Genomic DNA, 18468 nt, shown 5'->3' on the forward strand with positions numbered 1-18468 from the left:
TTACAATGGTTCATTTTCTTACAGGATATTGTAGGTGCATTATTTTATGGTTGCTAAAAAAAAATCCTAAAACTTCTAGAAATTCTACAAATGTTCCTAGAACATTGGGGGTATATGGAGTATGGTATTATTGGTATAGGCCTGTAAATCTATTATAAAGTGATATATTGGAAATACAATTGATTATTCCAACAGGTGGACATACCCCTAAAGCTCTACAACCCAGTAAAACATGCAGCACGAAACGGCATTCACCGTCAGATGGCGCTGTGGCTCTGAAAACCGTTGAAGGTGTGACAGTTGATATCTGAAAATCTGTAAATGCCACGGCTGGAGTGTGTAAGTGTGGTGGGCGGACTATTCCAGTCCGTGTGTCTCTGTGCGTGTGAGCAGTGGTCTACTGTCATTCATGGGGATCATGTATGGAGATGGTGACAGGCTCGGACCTCCCCGGAGGGACTGCATGTGTTACCTGGGACCCCCGACCACCCTGATACCCATGTAAGAATTTTACAAAGCACCTATGCATGAATAGAATATGTGTTGTGTTTAGATACAGCTTTACTCAGCATCAGTAGCTGGTTTTCTATTCAGGGAGTGAGAAAAACATAGCCCAGTTAGAGTCCGCCTCAGTGATGACAATGATAAAAAACTAACTACTGAGTTCATTACGCACAAGTCTATAAATGGCGATACGCGTCTCATGCGCATCTGGGTATTCTTAATTATATCTATTTATAAGTATAGGGCAGACGTTATAGTTCATAGTTATTAATATGTCTTAAAAGTTCATGCCGTTTTATTTAGTCTATCTAGACATCAAATATAGCTGCTATTCACTGGAGACTGTAAATGTAACACCAAACGCGTTTGGAAAAAAAAAAAATATATATATATTTTTTTTTTCAAAGGACTCAGTATATTAGAATTTAAATTTAAGATAGATTGTTAACGCGGGGTATCAGAAAGACGTACCAGCAGTGTCGTTAATTGATCCATATGTGAAAGGAGCGTCAGTGTATTTGGTGCGTAAAGCGGAATCGCGCACGCCTCCCGGTGGCCATGGACCGCAGCATAAGACATTAACTGTAATAAGCTGTCAAGTTCTGATATTTAGGCTATTTATTTTGTAAAACATTGTAATGCAAATTCAGTTAGTTCTTATCTGTTTTACGAATGTAATTGCCAGCCTCATCTGAACATAGTGATCAGCTGCATGATTCAGTGTAGCCCATGTTGTATGCATGTAGGCATATATGTATATTCATGTATTTATTCCTACTCAACATTTTATCTTAATTGTTTTAATTGGTCAACTACACGCAACATGTCGTTTCTATGATATACTATTACAAAAATGTAAAATTTTAATAAAGTGATTTTTTTTTAATAATACTGATAGAAGATCTATGCCAGTATACCGTTGCTATAGTGCGACAAGGAACCGCAATTTCCACGCGTTGCCCATAAATGACGTGCAAAAGTTGCGCGGTCTGATTTTAGTTTTGTTGACAGATTTACGTTATCTCTGTTATTTTCAGCAGTATTATTTTTAATATACTATACTAAAAGTTTATTTATTTATTTCCCTCCAAACTTCCCTTTAACCCCTTCTTGACTAATTCGCTCTCGATCTTTGAGTTTTGAGCGTAACTGAAAAAGCGCTCTTCGACGCAAATTGAATTAGTGAGACATAATAAATGCATAGCCTATTTGTATATCTATACTTTCTTCCAAATTAATAGTGGCCTACTGTACCAGTGGAGGTTACTCTGTACGGAGCAGCAGTCATGTCTGGTTATCATCTCTCAGCCGCTCTGCCTCCTCCGCTCGTAATGCCACTGAAGGGTGAAGATTCACGCATCCACTTTACGCACCGAACAGGCTCCGCGCTCGGAAGCCGTTTTACGCGAAGTGTCTGTGTTTGAGAAACACTCTATAATCTGTTTAAAGAGGTGGACTATTCGAATCCCAATGTAATGAGAAGGGTTGTCTGTGTGCCACGCTCTCACTGGCACACCTCACCCTCGGTGTCAAGCACTCGAAGCCAACGCGATTCCAACTTTGTGTTCTTGTCTCCAGCGGAATGCGTAGATCGCCCGAGGTGAGTCCCAGAAGGCTGTCCGACATCAGCCCCCAACTTCGCCAGCTCAAGTACCTGGTGGTGGATGAATCGATTAAAGAGGACCTGAAGTCATCTCGATCAGTTGAGGACATCAACAGCGCGTCCATCGAGGAGAGGATCTTGAGAATCACAGGCTATTATGGCTACCAGCCCTGGAATGCCGTTTATAAGAGTAAGCAACTTATTTTTAAAAATGTTGTGTTTAAAAATGTATTGTTGTGATGAACAGTTGTGAACCATCAAGGTTTTGAGGTGCTCTCAGAGGAGCATTTTATTATTTTGAGGGTTCCCCCACCCCCCAGCCTCCCCACCCCACCCCACCCCAGCAGCACATGCAGCAATAGGCATGCAGCAAAAATATAGAGCTACAAAATGAATGTCAATTATAGCATAGATCAAATTATTTGGTCTTGGCAGTATTTGAAAATGTTTGAGTTCAAACCGAGGTCTCTGACTTTTGTTTTGTAGACTTTTGAGTCTCAGTTTGATAATTGTTGAAATTTCTTCTGAAATGAGAGGCACATGTGAGATTTCTGGGGTCTTTTTCTCAAAAGAAACATCTAAGAAGCTGGAGACTTAAGCAGCATATTGATTTGCTCTCCATTTGATCTCATTTCTGTCTTGGAGATACGATTGTGAGATGGAGATTTCAAGGAGTAGACTTGTTCTCCCTTTTCTTTTGGGCAGACAGTGCAAGATGCAATCAGGCTGTGAATTTTGATGCTTTGATTATGTGTTCCATAATAATTTATTTATTTATGATTGATCGGCAGGAGGTGCAGTGAATGATTGCAAATATTGCATGGGGCATTTGAGTTATTTGAGGATGCATAAATCCCTTTAATTAACCATAACTTTTAAAGGCATGGCCACTATCCTGGCAAAGGTTTGTGTGTTTGGCTTTACAGATATATAGAGAAGAGCTTCTTGTCCCGATCCTTTTATCCCTTTTTGTGTGAATGTTCCCTCTAGATAAAGGAACTGTATACTTGTTTTGGGACCCACTGTGCTTTTAGAAACAGGCACAGTAATGCCTGGAGAGGCTGTATTCTTACTCTTATAAAACATCATCCGAATGACCTTTCATTGGGACACACTAAGAAATGGTTTTGTTTGAAAACACTCAATACATTGACAAACTATGTTTAACTTTTTTTCAGTAGGCCCATTTATCAACACAGTGACCCCCAAAAAAGTATTTGGACTCTTAAGCCACACTGTTATATTGTATCAAAAAAGATATCATATAGAAATGGGGGGGGGGGGGGGGGGGATTTACAGTTTGTATAAAATTGCATAATGCATAGGCAGTGTTTATCAAATAGCATCGTACTGCTGTTATTGTTGAAAGTCAAATTTAGATGCCTAATTCAGAGTACTCATTTCCTTGTGTGATCCTCATTTGTTGTATTTACTGCAAAGGAAATGGCTCCCTTGATTCAAGTAGAAATTAACTCTGAAAAGGCAAGGCTTTAGTACATTGGAGCTTACTGCCATTTAGGCAAGGCAAGGCAAGGCAAGGCAAGGCAAGGCAAGGCAAGGCAAGGCAAGTTTATTTATATAGCACATTTCATACACAATGGTAATTCAAAGTGCTTTACATACTATTAAAAATAATCAGAAGAAATAAGAATATACGAAACAGTTTAAAATAAAGAAACGAGAAAGAACTAAAAATAATTAAAACAGTTTAGAATAAAGAACAGTTTAAAATAAAGAAACAAGAAAGAACTAAAAATAATTAAAACAGTTTAGAATAAAGACTAAAATAAGACACAGGATAAACAGTCGGACAAACAGTGACACAGTGCTCATTCATTAAATGCAAAGTTAAACAGATGTGTTTTGAGTCTGGATTTGAATGTGACTACTGTAGGAGCACGTCTGATCTCCTCTGGAAGCTGGTTCCAGCTGCGGCTGGCATAATAGCTAAAAGCATACTCTCCTTGCTTAGAGTGAACTCTTGGAACTTCTAGCTGATGTGATCCTAATGATCTGAGTAATCTGTTGGGTTTGTATTCCGTGAGCATATCTGCAATGTATTGAGGTCCTAGGCCATTAAATGATTTATATACTAGTAATAATACTTTAAAATCAATCCTATAAGTAACTGGCAGCCAGTGTAATGACCTGAGTACTGGTGTGATATGATCATATTTTCTGGTTCTGCTAAGAATCCTGGCGGCAGCGTTCTGTATGAGCTGCAAATGTCTTATGGTCTTTTTGGGAAGGCCAGTGAGGAGTCCGTTACAGTAATCCACCCTGCTGGTGATGAAAGCATGCACTAGTTTTTCTAAGTCTTGACTGGAAACAAAGCATCTAATTCTTGCAATATTTTTCAGATGATAGTATGCTGATTTAGTTATTGCTTTGACATGACTATTGAAACTAAGGTCTGACTCCAAAGACACACCAAGATTCTTGACCTGATTTTTAGTTGTTTGACCTTTAGAGTGAAGGTATGCGTTCACCTTGAGAACTTCATCTTTGTTTCCAAACACAATGATTTCAGTTTTGTCTTTGTTTAACTGTAGAAAGTTTTGGCACATCCAGCTGTTGACTTCATCAATGCATTGAAGCAGAGAGTCAATGGGGCTGTAATCATTAGGCGATAGGGCTAAGTAGATCTGTGTGTCGTCTGCATAGCTGTGGTAAGAGATTTGGTTCTTTCTCATTATATGACTCATTGGGAGCATATACAGGTTGAACAGGAGTGGCGCAAGAATTGAGCCTTGAGGGACTCCGCATGTCATGGGCGTCCACTCAGACTTATGGTCTCCTATACTCACATAATAACCTCTCCCATCTAAGTATGACCTGAACCATTTTAGAACTGTCCCAGAAAACCCCACCCAGTTTTCCAGCCTGTCAAGAAGTATTTTGTGATCGACAGTGTCAAAAGCAGCACTGAGGTCGAGTAGAACCAGCACTGATAATTTGCCTGAATCCGTATTTAAGCGAATATCGTTTATTATCTTAATGAGCGCTGTCTCTGTGCTGTGATGCGATCGGAAGCCAGATTGAAAATTATCAAAGTATCCATTTGAGTTTAAGAATTTGTTCAGCTGGTTGAAGACAACTTTTTCAATGATTTTGCCTGTGAAAGGAAGATTTGAGATCGGTCTATAGTTGCTTAATATAGTCTTATCCAGATTGCTCTTTTTCAGGAGGGGTTTGACAACAGCAGTTTTAAGGGAGTTTGGAAAACTTCCATAGAAAAGTGAGGCATTTACCACTTCTAGGAGATCTGCTTCTAAACAGTCTAACACACTTTTAAAAAAAGATGTGGGAAGTGTGTCAAGGGCGCAGGTTGATGTTTTAAGGTGCTGAACGGTTTCTTTCAGAATTTTGCCATCAATTTCTTCAAAATCAGACATAGTAACTACTTTCTCAGGTTGTAGTCTGATCTGACTGACCCCAGCGCAACTCAAGGATGTGCTGATCACCTTTCTAATATTATTGATTTTCTCAGAGAAAAAGGTAGCAAACTCACTACACTTGCTGTCGGAGAGCATTTCACTGGGAATCTGGCTTGGGGGATTTGTTAGTCTGTCGACAGTAGCGAAGAGATTTCGAGTATTATTTAGGTTTCTGTTTATGATATTGGAGAAGAAAGTCTGTCTAGCTTTGCCTAGCTTAATAAAGAGGAGATGAGGGTCCCAAACGGAAACTTAGGAAAAGTCCAAAGCTTTACACTCAAGTGGAGGGTGGAGTAGTACTGTATATAGTATATACACTCTTAACATACAGTTTGGGGTTGGTGATGAACATAGGGCTGTCAAAGTTAACACTACGACAAAAGCTTTCTTTGTCAGATAAATGCGGTTCTTTTGAACTTTCTATTCATCACATAAAAAATTATGAAAAACATTTTTACATAACTGTTTTCAACATTGCTAATAATAATAAATGTTTCTTGAGCATCAAATCATCATATTAGAATGATTTTTGAAGTATCATGTGACACTTAAGACTGGAGTAATGATGCTGAAAATTCAGCTTTACCAACACAGAAATAAATTGCATTTTAAAATATATTTGAGTTATTCTAAGTTATTTTAAATTGTAAAGATATTTCACAATATTATTGTTTTTGCTGTATTTTGGATCAAATAAATGAAGCCTTGGTGACCAAAAGAGAAACAAAAAACATTAAAACTTTTAAAATATTAAAAAATCTTACTGTTCTAATAATTTTGGCCACCACTGTAGTTACCGAACTTACTAAGCAGAAGGACAGTTTTCTTGCCTAAGTTGATTTGATAATGCTCTGATGTTTCCATCACTGTCAGCCTTACAAGACTGTTATAAATGCTTCTCAAACATACAAAACAGAGAAGTATGCCTGTTCCCTCTCAGCACTGTAGAGTTACACTGTATCTGCAGTCCTAAATCAGTTTCTGTAAACACTTTCTGGTTAGCTTGTTTTTATATTGCCTGCAGTGTGCGTGGTCTCATCTGAGTGAGCTGCTTTCTTTGCGTTGATTATTTTTAGGACTGAAGAATCAAATCATGTCAGAGTTCTTTATTTTTAATGTGGGTTATAACTTTAAAATTTTTGGGGGAAGTAAATGGATTCTTAATTAATTATTTTATTATTATTATTAATATTATTGCTTATGTTGCACCCTAGCAATGGCATAGAAATATGTTAAGGAATATCTTAGTGGCAGCTTTACTTTTGCAGTCTTTTCTTCATATTTTCTCCACAAAATGTTAAAATCAAGTTCTTTTAATCAATTTATAGAACAATCAATTAGATGGTGCTTGATAAAGTATTGAACTTTCAGTAACCAACTACCTAGCAACACCCTAGCATCCACCCAGAATACCCTAGAAGTGCTCTAGAAGATGTTAGCAGTGGATTTGCAGATACTTGCAAAGCGGTAAGGGAGCACATTGTGAGCCTTTATACGCTATAACTAGGTTTCCATCCACCTATTTTTATGCGCATTTTGGGAAACTGCTGGATGGAAACGTTTAAGTTAAATTTGCAACTTTGGACGGAAACATCTATGTTGTGTGTTCAAACCTTCGCCAGTTGTGCTTAAGTATATGTTTTGTGATTTTTATCTTATGCTCCATGTTACACATTGTGATTTGGGCTTTAATATTGCACTCTGGAGGTGACAGTATATATTACAGTTTTTGTCTTAGGTGATATCCTTGACCGACATCTGTCACATTTGCTAGTCTCACCCTTCAATCAAACATGATTTTATGGACAGAGAATAAAATTGGACATCAAATTGGCTTTGAGGGGAAGGTTTGAGGACAGCAGAGGCAGGCAAAGACAGATATTTGTTCCTTAATGGTCTTTATATAGACTAGAGGGGCACATGTGGAAGCATCTGACAACAAATTAAATATACATTCTCAATTCCTATAATTCAGTTCCTGTCAGGGATTGGTGAAAATAACAACACACCAAGAAACTTCTTTTCAAGGCAAATTTCAAGGCAACACAAGGCAGCTGACAAAGCTCCAAAGAGGCAAAGTGGTCTGTGCCTGAACCGCCAGGGCATCAGTGAGCAGAAATAGAGAGTGTGTTTTAAAGCTGGTTCAAAAACAAGTGAAACCCATGAGAATTACTTTTGTACTTTACCTGAAGGGTTGTTTAACTCCAGCAGAGTCCGTTCTGCACTCTGTAATATCCTCTTTCACTGTAGTAAGCCCTTGGGTCTGGGTCACACAACTTAGAAGAAGTGGTTGACTTTGGTTGGCTTTTGTAGCACTTTCTACAAATACAGCACAAAATAGGGCCTGAAATTACAACAAACAACAAAAATATCGTGGTCGATGAAAGATGTGCTTAACCTTCAAAAAATGTTGAGGTTAAATTAAATATTATGCATTTTATAATATAAGCCTGATCTGTAACACTTTATTTTACAGTGTCGTTGTTACACGTTACATGTAATTAATGTAGTAGTACTGTAACTATAAATTCTGCAGAATTGCATGCTATTAACCCTACACCAAACCCTCATCCTAACCCTAACCCTAACCCTATAGTAAGTACATGTAGTTAATTGATGTTACTCAGTATTTAAATATATAATAACAGTGTAACAAAGACACCTTAAAATAAAGTGTAACCACCTGGTCACACTATATATTAGGTGTCTTTAACTACTATGGACTTACATAAGAAAATAAGTTCAATGTACTTGCATTCTACTGTATTGCAAAACACTTCTACTGCAATTGAGGTGGTATACCGGTAAGGTTATGGACAAGTTTCGGTGGTATGGGTAGGTTTAGGGGTGGGTAAAGGAAGGCTCAACAGTGTAATTATAGATGTAATTACAGTTTTGCAAATTTACAGTTTAAAAACCTGTTTTATGTGATTGTAATTTTCTAACAAGAAACATTAAATATAAAGCAACATTTAATTTATAAAATAAAAAACAAGCTAATTTTCATAATGTTCAGGGTCCAAAGAAGATAAAGAGGATGAAAAGGATCAAAATAATAATTGAGTTTATTAAATACAAGTAAATCAGGTAATCCATAGAAGAGTATAAACAATGTGTACTCAAACACATTCAACATCAGACCAAGAAAGAACTGAAACAGAGGGCATATATACAGAGGATAACGAAACTAAATACAAACAGGTGGGATGTAATTAATGAGTAACCAAGAACAAAAACTAGTGGTGGTAAACTGAGAACTAACTAGGCAGACACAACAGAAACTGAACACAATGAAGAATGGCAAATAGTGCATAACTGTCACAGAACGCCACCCTTTGGGGAGCCAGGCGGGGACTTAGAACACAGCCAGGACAATAGCCCACAGCAGAGTTGACAGAGAGAGGAGCCATGGTGATGACATGGTTGGCGACACCTGGGGGATGATTGACGGAGATGTAGCCGATGGAAGTGGAGCCCTGAGCGCAGACGGAGAGCAAATGGGACAGAGAGACACTGATGGTTCTGGAGACCAAGGCGGAGCCACAGCGACAACCGTCCGAGGTGGAGGCAGAGTGCCTGAGTCAAAGCTGGTGTGACTGAGGACCAATGCAGAGCCCGGTGGAGAGACGGAGCACAGCGGATGGCTCGTAAGTCTGTGGTGCAGGCAGGGTGGCGTCTGACCAAGGCGGAGTCTGAGGGATGAGGGAACCCGGTGGAGCCGTATAGATGATGGTATGTGATGGAGCCGAGGGAGGGAGAAGCCAAGGTTGAGCCGACTGGTCAACGGACCTGGGTTGAGGGACAGGATCAGCGCCTGGAAGCGGAGCCGAGGGATCCACTTGCTTGGGCGATGCTGGAGACCGGGAGACCTCAGGCTTATCCACACAACAGAATGGTTTCTGAGGAGTAGTCTAGGGGCTGAAGGGAACCAGCGGAAGCGGGGCTGATGGACTGGCTAAATCAGGATGAGGAAGTGGGATGGGGAGACTGGGTGGGGTCAGTGATGACAAAACAGACTCTGTACTGGGTGACGAAACAGGATTTATGCTGGGTGTGACCAGCGGCAATGAAGATGTAACAAATTTATTCTTTAGGCTAAACCCCTTGAGATGCATCATCTCTTCTTCAAGATACATAAGACTTTGAGCAGGACTGGGTCAGTGGCGGCAATGAAGGCACAGAAGATACAGGGCTAGGCAGGGTGGGAAGCAGTACCTCTGTTTCCCAGTTGATCAACCACTCCTCAGTGTCCAGCTCCACTAATACTCCCACTGGCATGGATGTTGCCGGCTCATACACCAGGTCAGACTCACTTTGGGGGTCAGGCTCCCAGGCGATGGCTGGCTCATTCTTTGTCTTTGACTTGTGCATCACGGCAGGCAAAAGCTCTCCGTCTGCGGTGGGCTCTGGCTTATTCTCCATGTGCGGCGTGGGCGGTGGTTGACTGGGCACTGGGTTCGGCGAAATGTGGTCCACTGGAGGATCTTAGACAGGCAGGGTTGGGATGAATATAGCTGGTTCAGAGCAGGCTTCCTTCTCAACAATAAGTGAAGAATCAGCCACACACAGCACATACTCAATGTATTCAAATACATTGTCGTTCCCCACCAGCTTTTTTTGGAGCAGTTCATTGTTTAGCCCGCTCCAAAAAGAGCATCTTTAAAGTTTACTCGTCCCAATGAACCTGATGGCACAGTTCCAGGAATTTGTCCACAAAATCCTCCAGTGGCAGTCCTCCTTGGCTTAAGGATCGAAGCTGATCCTCTGCGTAATCCATATTATTGTAAGTCTGGTGTTCTGTAACGTTCAGGGTCCAAAGATGAAGAGGACGAAAAGGATGAAAATAATAGTCAAGCTCATTAACTAAAAGCAAATCAGGTAATCCATAGAAGAGTATAAACAAAACAGTGTGGATTCCAACACATTCAACACCAGACAAAGAATGAAATGAAACAGAGGGCATATATACACAGGATAATTAACTAAATACAAACAGGTGGGATCTAATTAATGAGTAACCAAGGAGTAAAACTAGTGGTGGGAAACTAAGAACAAAGGAAAACTGACAAGGCAGACAAAACAGGAACTGAACACAATTAAAATTAAATCAAACCAGTGCGTAACTTTGACAGTTTGGAACTGAATGTGTGCAGTTATTGATAAACCCATATATTGCAATTATGAAGAACCACAGTTTCTTTCCCAATTACAGCAACTTCCATTTTTATTATAGATATTTTGCGGCAGATTCCCAGGAAGTTACGATTTTGGAAAACTCTGCTTTATTCACAAATGTTTTATGTGACATTCCAATTTTGTGCATAAGTCAAATTTGAAACTTTGGATGGAAACATAGCTAGTGATAGTAAAGATAAAATATGGATATTTGATGTGTTTAAAACTAGCTAGCATATTTATTAGCAGTAAATCTAACATATGTAATTATTCTCAAAGGGAAAAAAAGACATAACATTTGTGCCTGTAATGCTTTAAAAGTGGTAAAATGTGAGCCATGTTGATGTATTCGTGCATGGAAAGTGACTCACATATAATTCACGGTATAAATTTAAAAAATCAATAAATTACGAGAAAAATAAAAAAATGGGAAGAGCAAGGAAGGTGCTGCTCCAGCCTGGATTATAAACAAATTGCATAAAAGCCTAACAGAAAACAAATCAACCTGTCATGCACCAGCCTGCAATTACAAGTAAATTGCATTTACAGTACAGGTAAAAGGAAAGTCTAAAGGTCTTCTTACAAATATAATATGCAAATCACAGGGATAAAAGTGTTGCTCTGCTTCACCGTTTGTAAAAGTATTGTTGGGTAGGACAGTGTCAAAATGATTAAGATTTTCTACCTGTGTTCTGCAGTGTCAGGGGTCTGTAAGAAGGTAAGAACTCTTTCATTAACCTCAATATGGAAGAGGAGGTCTATTTTTCTCTCCAATGGTGGGTTACATAAGATGAGCTTAATGAATTATTTGTGACATGCATCTGCCACTTTGCATCATCCTATGCTGCGTACAGGAGCCTTTGAACTTCTTAATGAAATTCTACCAATTGCTGCCTAATGAAACTCTCTTTCTTTACTTTATATGATATATTTTGAGACTTACCTGTTTATTAAATTATATCTACATTACATATGATGAATCTCCCATTTAATGTTAGTAAAACAAATGTGTACATACATCATTGAAAAGTGACTTAAAATAATTATTTTATTGTTCTTACATATGAGACATAATTCAGAAAGCTTGTTATAGATCACATAATGGAGTTATAAATTAAAGTTGGAATAGTGCACTCAGAAATTACGAAAACTGTGTGTCATATGCTTGAAAAACTAATTTTAGCATCTGAGACGTGAGCGTCTCAGCGTCTTTTGTATTACACAGAATAAGATATACAGGTTTATAACTACACGAGGGTGAGTAAATGATCACAGAATTATATATTTTTTTTAGGTGAACTTCCTTTATGACCATATTCATATTCCAAACAAATCACAACTCTTCACAATTCTCCTGTGCTCAACAGTTCTGCTTCTTGATTGATTCCCTTCATTACAGACCACAACAAAAGCCTGTCAGCTCTTTTCCACTTTTTCCACTATAGACTTCATTTACACAGACTTTATAGACACAGACTTTATTTACTTACTGTGCTGAATCCAGTTATTGTGCTGCAAATAACACAGTTTTTGATTGTTGTCATCAGTTCTCGGTTTGATGGAGTGGCATTAGCCTGAATTGGAGTGCTAATGTAATCGCAGTCTTACTCTTTTGCAGTGGTTCTCTTGAGCACGGCAGCATTACTCCAGGCTACGCCAGGGGAAACCGTCCTTGCAATTAGTGTTCTGTGAGTCACTTTAGATAAAAAGCATTCACGCAGTAATAACCAACTAACAAGCTGATGAAAGACTAAAGGCAAAACTCCATTAAATGTGTGATTAGCATTAATGTAAACAAATAGACATGCTAACTGAAGCTACAGTAGATCGGCCTACAAGTACACAGTTTAGTGATTATATATACCCAGTGTCACTGAAATGAGTTCATAACCTAAAATCAGTCTTTGTGTAGGAGGATCACCAGAGAGATGAATGACTAATAACATGAATCATTCTGAAGTACGTTTTACATGAGTTCATAACCTAAAATCTGTTTATTCTGGAAATCTTGTGATCTTGAAATTATGTTAATTATTTCAGTACAGTTTTGTTCTTGGTTTGCAACTGACCTGAATGATCAATTATAAACCCATTTATTTCAACACATCTTATTGTTGTACTCCTTGTGAATTGCATTATAAGGCTTATATCTCGGTTCATATGATGTAAAATGGTGGCTAAAAATGAAACGGCAGAAAATTGCCTCAGATAAGATTAACTTGTACGGTCATGAATTATGTACCGAGGTCTTGAGGGGATAGACTGGGAAAAGATTATCGCATGACTTCATGTCTGCTAGAATCTTGGGGCATGATCTGCCTGACTTTTTTATTTTTTTTATGTACTGTATGTAAGAAATAGACTTAAAAACATTGTAGCTGAAATATAATATTAATGTAATGAAACATAAAGGCAGAAAGCAGAATTACTGCTTTGAGAAATACAACAAGGAATAAATTGACAGTGTTGTGCTGTTATATTCAAGCATACAAGCCAGTTTTTAGATGTTCATGTAATATTTATCATTTCAGAGTTGTTGTTTTTTTTTATAGCTATTTTAAAGCAAAGCTTGTTAAGGTGGAAATGATGGGCTGCTCAGATGCGTGTAAAAATGCGAGAGACTGCAGATAAAAGGCCTGCTTAAAATTATCATAAGAGATACAAGATCTAATATGACAACAGTGCTTATAAAGTGACATTAACATAAAAAGAGTTTCTTTAGAGTTTATCTCCACATTCTTCCAATAGCCAAATTTTAAACACTTTAAAACGTAAATTGTGTCTTCGAACTCTTTATTTAGAACTTCACCCAAACATTGATGTTCCAAATCTGTATGCCTTGCTTTCTTCTGTGCATAAAAGTGGATAGTTCAAAGATCCCCCCCCCCCCCCCCCCCCAAAAAAAAAATCATCAAATATCTATTGTGTTCCCCAGAAGAAAGAATGTTATACAGGTTTAGAACAACATGAGGGTGAGTAAATGAGTTTTAATTTGGTCATTTTTGTGATGCACAATGGTATGCAAATGAAATTATGTGAAAGGCAGATAAATCACTTGGAAAGCAAAACCAAAGGAAAATATTATTGGCAACAACAGAGCATGACCACAAACCACTGTAAACTATTTTGTCCTGTTACATATGGTCCACTTATAATTGTTTTTACACCAAAATCAACCATCATTTTGTTTTTCATGATTATTTTTTTACACTCTTTCCCTGACCCATGAAATTAAACTGGTTGACTAGTGCATAAGCTGTGACATAAAAGGCAGAAGCCAGGGGGAAAACATTAGTCTATTTCATGCTTTAAAGAGCCCTTCAAAAGGTCTGGCGCTGGCAAAACATAATGAAATATTTGCAATATGAATACTTTAAAAAAGAATAATTGTGCACAATCAGAGCATTGTGTGAATTTTTATTTCATGCTGACTTTTAAAAAAGTACTTGTACTGTTTTTACAACAACCTTGTTTTTTTCGCTGTTGGTGATTGTCTCTCTCGATGTGACCCAAGGATTTGATCTGTCTTTCTTTGGCTCTCTGGACTCGTGCTTGTAGAATGGAGTGTTTGTCCATTGATCGGCCCCTTCAAAAGTTTCAGCTCTGCTCTAAACAAGGTCAGACTGATCCCCATTGTAACAGCCTCAGTCTCTCTCTCTTTCACACAATCACATTTACTCCTCGCGTCGCTCTCTCACACTTTCTATCAATCACTTTATCTCTCTCAACAGCAGCGCAGTGATAAAAAGGAGAGAATGTCTTAGCTGCTGCTGCTGTGAAAATCCAAATGTTTGGTATATGTCAGCCAAGATTCATTTTAAGCAGAGGTCTGTATCTGAGAAAAGCATAAAAAACTAACAAGAGCCGAAAAGATGCAGAAAGTGATGAAAAATCCTTGTTTAACTCTTCTCATCTCTCAGATAGATTTGTGTGCTGTCACTGGGAAATGGGGTTATGCGCTTACATATATGGATCTTTTCCCAACAAAGGCTTTGGATCAAATAAAGGTCACAGTCATCAGCGGTATGGATTTGAAGCTTGGGCGGTGTCAGTGATTGTTCTAATACAGTCTTTAATGCTTGATTCACTTGAGTTGTCAAATTAGAGCATTTATTGTAATGAGTCTTTGTGTGTTTATTACAGTAAATTGAAATTGTGCATTTGGTGGATTTATATATATTGCTACTTTTGTTTCCGTTGCAAAAAATGTTTTTATTGTATTTAACAATATGTAAGTAAAATGTAGTATGTTTTGTCAAACCGGTACCTGTTGGTACTACAAAAAAAAGTTGACGGTAGGCCCTACCAGCATTTCTGCACTACCAGTTGTACCAAGAATATTCAGGACCCGCCGATAGACGCTGCTTTCAAACGCTCTCGTTCATGTTTGTTTGAGAGCTCTCTGAGCGTCAAAGGTTTCTATTTACAAGCACTGAGCATTGTAGCCAATCACAATCATATCTGTTGAGCATGTGTACGCAAATGGCCTATCAGAGGTGCTAGTCAGTAAGTTAGTCAGAATCCGCTAAACATCGCTGAAAAAGCACAAGGTTTTGTTCAACGCAAGCCACACGCTAGCGAATCCTTTCACTATAACCAACAAATTGTAAACAATGAAATGAGAGATTCATTGTACAATTAAAGGTGCTGTATGTAACTTTTTCACTCTACTAAAGCATAAACATAACACAATATGTTTGCAGATATTAAGGAAACATGCTAAGTTCACATACTCGTTTATCTGAAAAACACTTCTACAGCCAGTTATTTTACTTTGAAATTTTACAGGCTGGAATGTTTGTTATTGGTTTGGTCTGTGATACTGCACGTTGCCAGTTTGCCAATTTTCATTGTCCATTGTGCTCGTTCCTGTTGCGTGTGCTCAAACTGGCAACCCGAGTGAGCGCCGTCCAGTCTGAGGAGCAGGTGACGGGAGAAACGACAATCTCCGATATTTTGAATTTGACTGTATTACCTATTTAGACCACTAGTTGTCATTCTTACATACTGCACCTTTAAGACAGCTTTAATTATAACGGAAGTTTTTCCAAGAGAGCAGAATTCAGTGAGCTTGCGCTTTAGTGGTTATAAAGGAAGGGCTCTTCTCTTTGCTTTCTGTTTATTACCCTTCCACATTCTAAATACAAGTTTTAAGTACACTGCAAGTTTCTTGATTGTCAATTAAAGGGATACTTCACCTCTGGGAAGATGAATGTGTATTTAAAATAGGTCATTTAAGTAGAAGAAATGTGAAGAAATTTTTGAATTTGGAGCTTTCTAGACTGAGAAAAGCCAGAAAATGTATTTTTGGCTTATGTGGATGAAAGACAACAACTCCCAGAATGCACTTGCTTCGCTGCCTTAGGAGGCCACGCCTACCGGTAAGAGTGCGCAGTTGAAAACAACAAGGCTTAGCCTACGTGATGAGTTTGCCAGGGATCTCTAGAGATCGCCCAAAATGTCCGGGATTCGGCTTTTGCGTTCTACAGTCGCCATTCATCATGTTTACCGTGGCGAGCAGGACGAGGCTGACGGCCGCGGGAGAACGGCGCGAGGCCGATGGCGTCATTACTGTGACGCGCCGGGTCTCGCATCTCTCACGGAGGTGCGGGAATTTTCTTAGCAAGGGTAAAACGCACATCAAACGATCACTTGTTTAGCGTTCATGTAAACACTACATTCAGATTCACCAATCGGAATGAATTCAGTTAGATTGAAACAAAAGGTGAGCTGCATGTAAACAATGAATGGCGACTGCAGAACGCAAAAGCTGAATCCCGGACATTTTGAACGATCTCGCCCGCTGGACAAGTCCGGGAAAAGGAGGATGGTTTTCCCTACTTACTCAGCTTTCTCCTACTATTCAGCTTTCTCCACAGAACAAGAGCCTGCAAGCTTAGCTTCCAAAGAAAGACGGCTGACACTGTGTACATTCTGTGAGTGAGATCCCACCTCCTATGGGCGGGCTGAAAACATGCGGAACAACGCCATCTACTGGCTGTAGTCTTTAGCCTCTGGCCAGAAAATCCTCCGATGACGCAAAATGACGATTTTTGCGTCATCGGAGGATTTTTTCCAGACAAAAAATACATAAATCTCTCCTCTCAGGGGGATATGAGGGTGGAAAGTACGGTAATTCGAAAATACTACAGGTTTTCTACTAATACAAAGCTTAATGCTAAATCCTGAAGTAACCCTTTAAGAAATTAGTTCAGTTAATTCAATTAGTTCAACAGTTTTTTCTCTGGTACCGAAATTTATTCTTTTGATGGCAACGTTTAATTTTAGCAGACTGTAGTCTTCATAGTCACATGATCCTTCAGAAATCATTCTAATGTACTGATTTGGTGCTCAAGATGTAACGACACACCAACACAGAAGATGATGAACCTAGGAGTTTATTGAGAAGCGTGAGGTATACAAGTCCTTTACACAGTCTTTCAACAGATCGGGTAACATACACAGAGCACACAGTATTCATAGGTCAATCTTTCTCAAACAGGAACTTCATAAATACCGGTCAACAAAACTTTATCCACAGGAAACATCTTCAAAATCCACAAAACAAAGCACAGGTAAGCAATTTGGGTAATATCCAAAACACAGTTTGAGTCACTTATCTCATAAACACAGGGAAGATAGTCCAAAACAGCTAACAAAAAACTCTTGTCTATATAACAAACAACAAGGCCAGACAATGACCGAGTGCAAGTGAACAGTTTAATTACAAGTCCAAACGAGAAGGTGATTAGCTATAGGTGTGTTTGATCAGAGTGAGAGTGGGTGATCACCCCCTATTCCCTAATTCACTATTCCCTACATTACTCCACCAATATAGTTCACCTGAAGGAGTGAATGAAAATGAGTGTGTGAATCCAAATTTTGTTGTTTTTAAACCTGCAGATGGATGGATGGATGGATATTTTTTGGATTTATAACCTAACAAACCCTCTTTCACACTATGTGGGTGGTTAAACCCTCCTGCTGTGTCATATTTTTGATGGTTACCAGAAAAGAATGACAGTCCTCCCAGAAAGGTCAGTTAAGTGCTAGAAAAAAAGAAACCAATGGAAGTAAATTCAGGATAAATCAGCGGGAGAGATTTCAAAGAGAGGATGAGAAAGGGCTGCTCTATCTCTGAACTCTTTCTTCTGTCCCCAGTGAATCATTCCTCCATGCGCACAGACTCTTGATGTTCCCTTTAGCCCGGAGTGACAGAGAAACACCTTACCTTGTAGCTTTCTCTCTCTCCTTTATATTCAGAATGACAGTGTGTTCGCCATCATTGATCAAAAGATCGCAGTTGCACTGAATTAAATGACTGACTCTACCTCACGGCTCATCAATTACTCATTTTAAAACGGAGCCAACTGCCTGCTTGTGAAAAGAAAGATAGCGATCACTTTTTCTTCCCAGAATAACAAGAAAAAATGCTGCATGGACAAAATTTAGGTGTCCCATGAATGTGTTTTCAAATGATCAGTAACAGCAGAATAAAAATTTAGATTTTCCAATTAATTGCGACCATCATTTTAACAATGAGATGATGATTTTTTTTAATGTCTGCTTTCTTTAAATTATAATAATAAAATAATAATCTTTGTAATAATTTTGTAACTTTTCTGCCTTACCAATGTCACCAAACCTGTAAAAAATAAAGTAAATTTTAATCATTTTATAGTCATAAAGCATGTTATGCATTAAAATATTCCCTAATGGATCTAAATGAATTTGAATCAGCTTGAAATC

At 38.6% G+C, this 18468-nt stretch overlaps 1 protein-coding gene across 2 annotated transcripts in view; it reads left to right on the plus strand.

Annotated features, from left to right (window-relative positions):
* Positions 1-354: 354 nt before the first annotated feature.
* The window catches only part of slc35f3b (solute carrier family 35 member F3b), a 72662-nt gene continuing 54548 nt past the window's right edge, over positions 355-18468 (plus strand). The window contains exons 1-2 of one of the 2 annotated variants that reach the window (XM_079856222.1): positions 355-501; positions 2083-2297. In XM_079856222.1, coding sequence (XP_079712348.1) covers positions 410-501; positions 2083-2297 — 307 coding nt within the window. In that variant the 5' untranslated portion in view covers positions 355-409. Of the gene's footprint in view, positions 502-2082; positions 2298-18468 lie in introns of those variants that run through there. The other variant, XM_079856226.1, reaches the window with a different exon arrangement.

The sequence above is a fragment of the Squalius cephalus genome (assembly GCF_949319135.1).
Source record: "Squalius cephalus genome assembly, chromosome: 21".
Lineage (NCBI taxonomy): Eukaryota > Metazoa > Chordata > Actinopteri > Cypriniformes > Leuciscidae > Squalius > Squalius cephalus.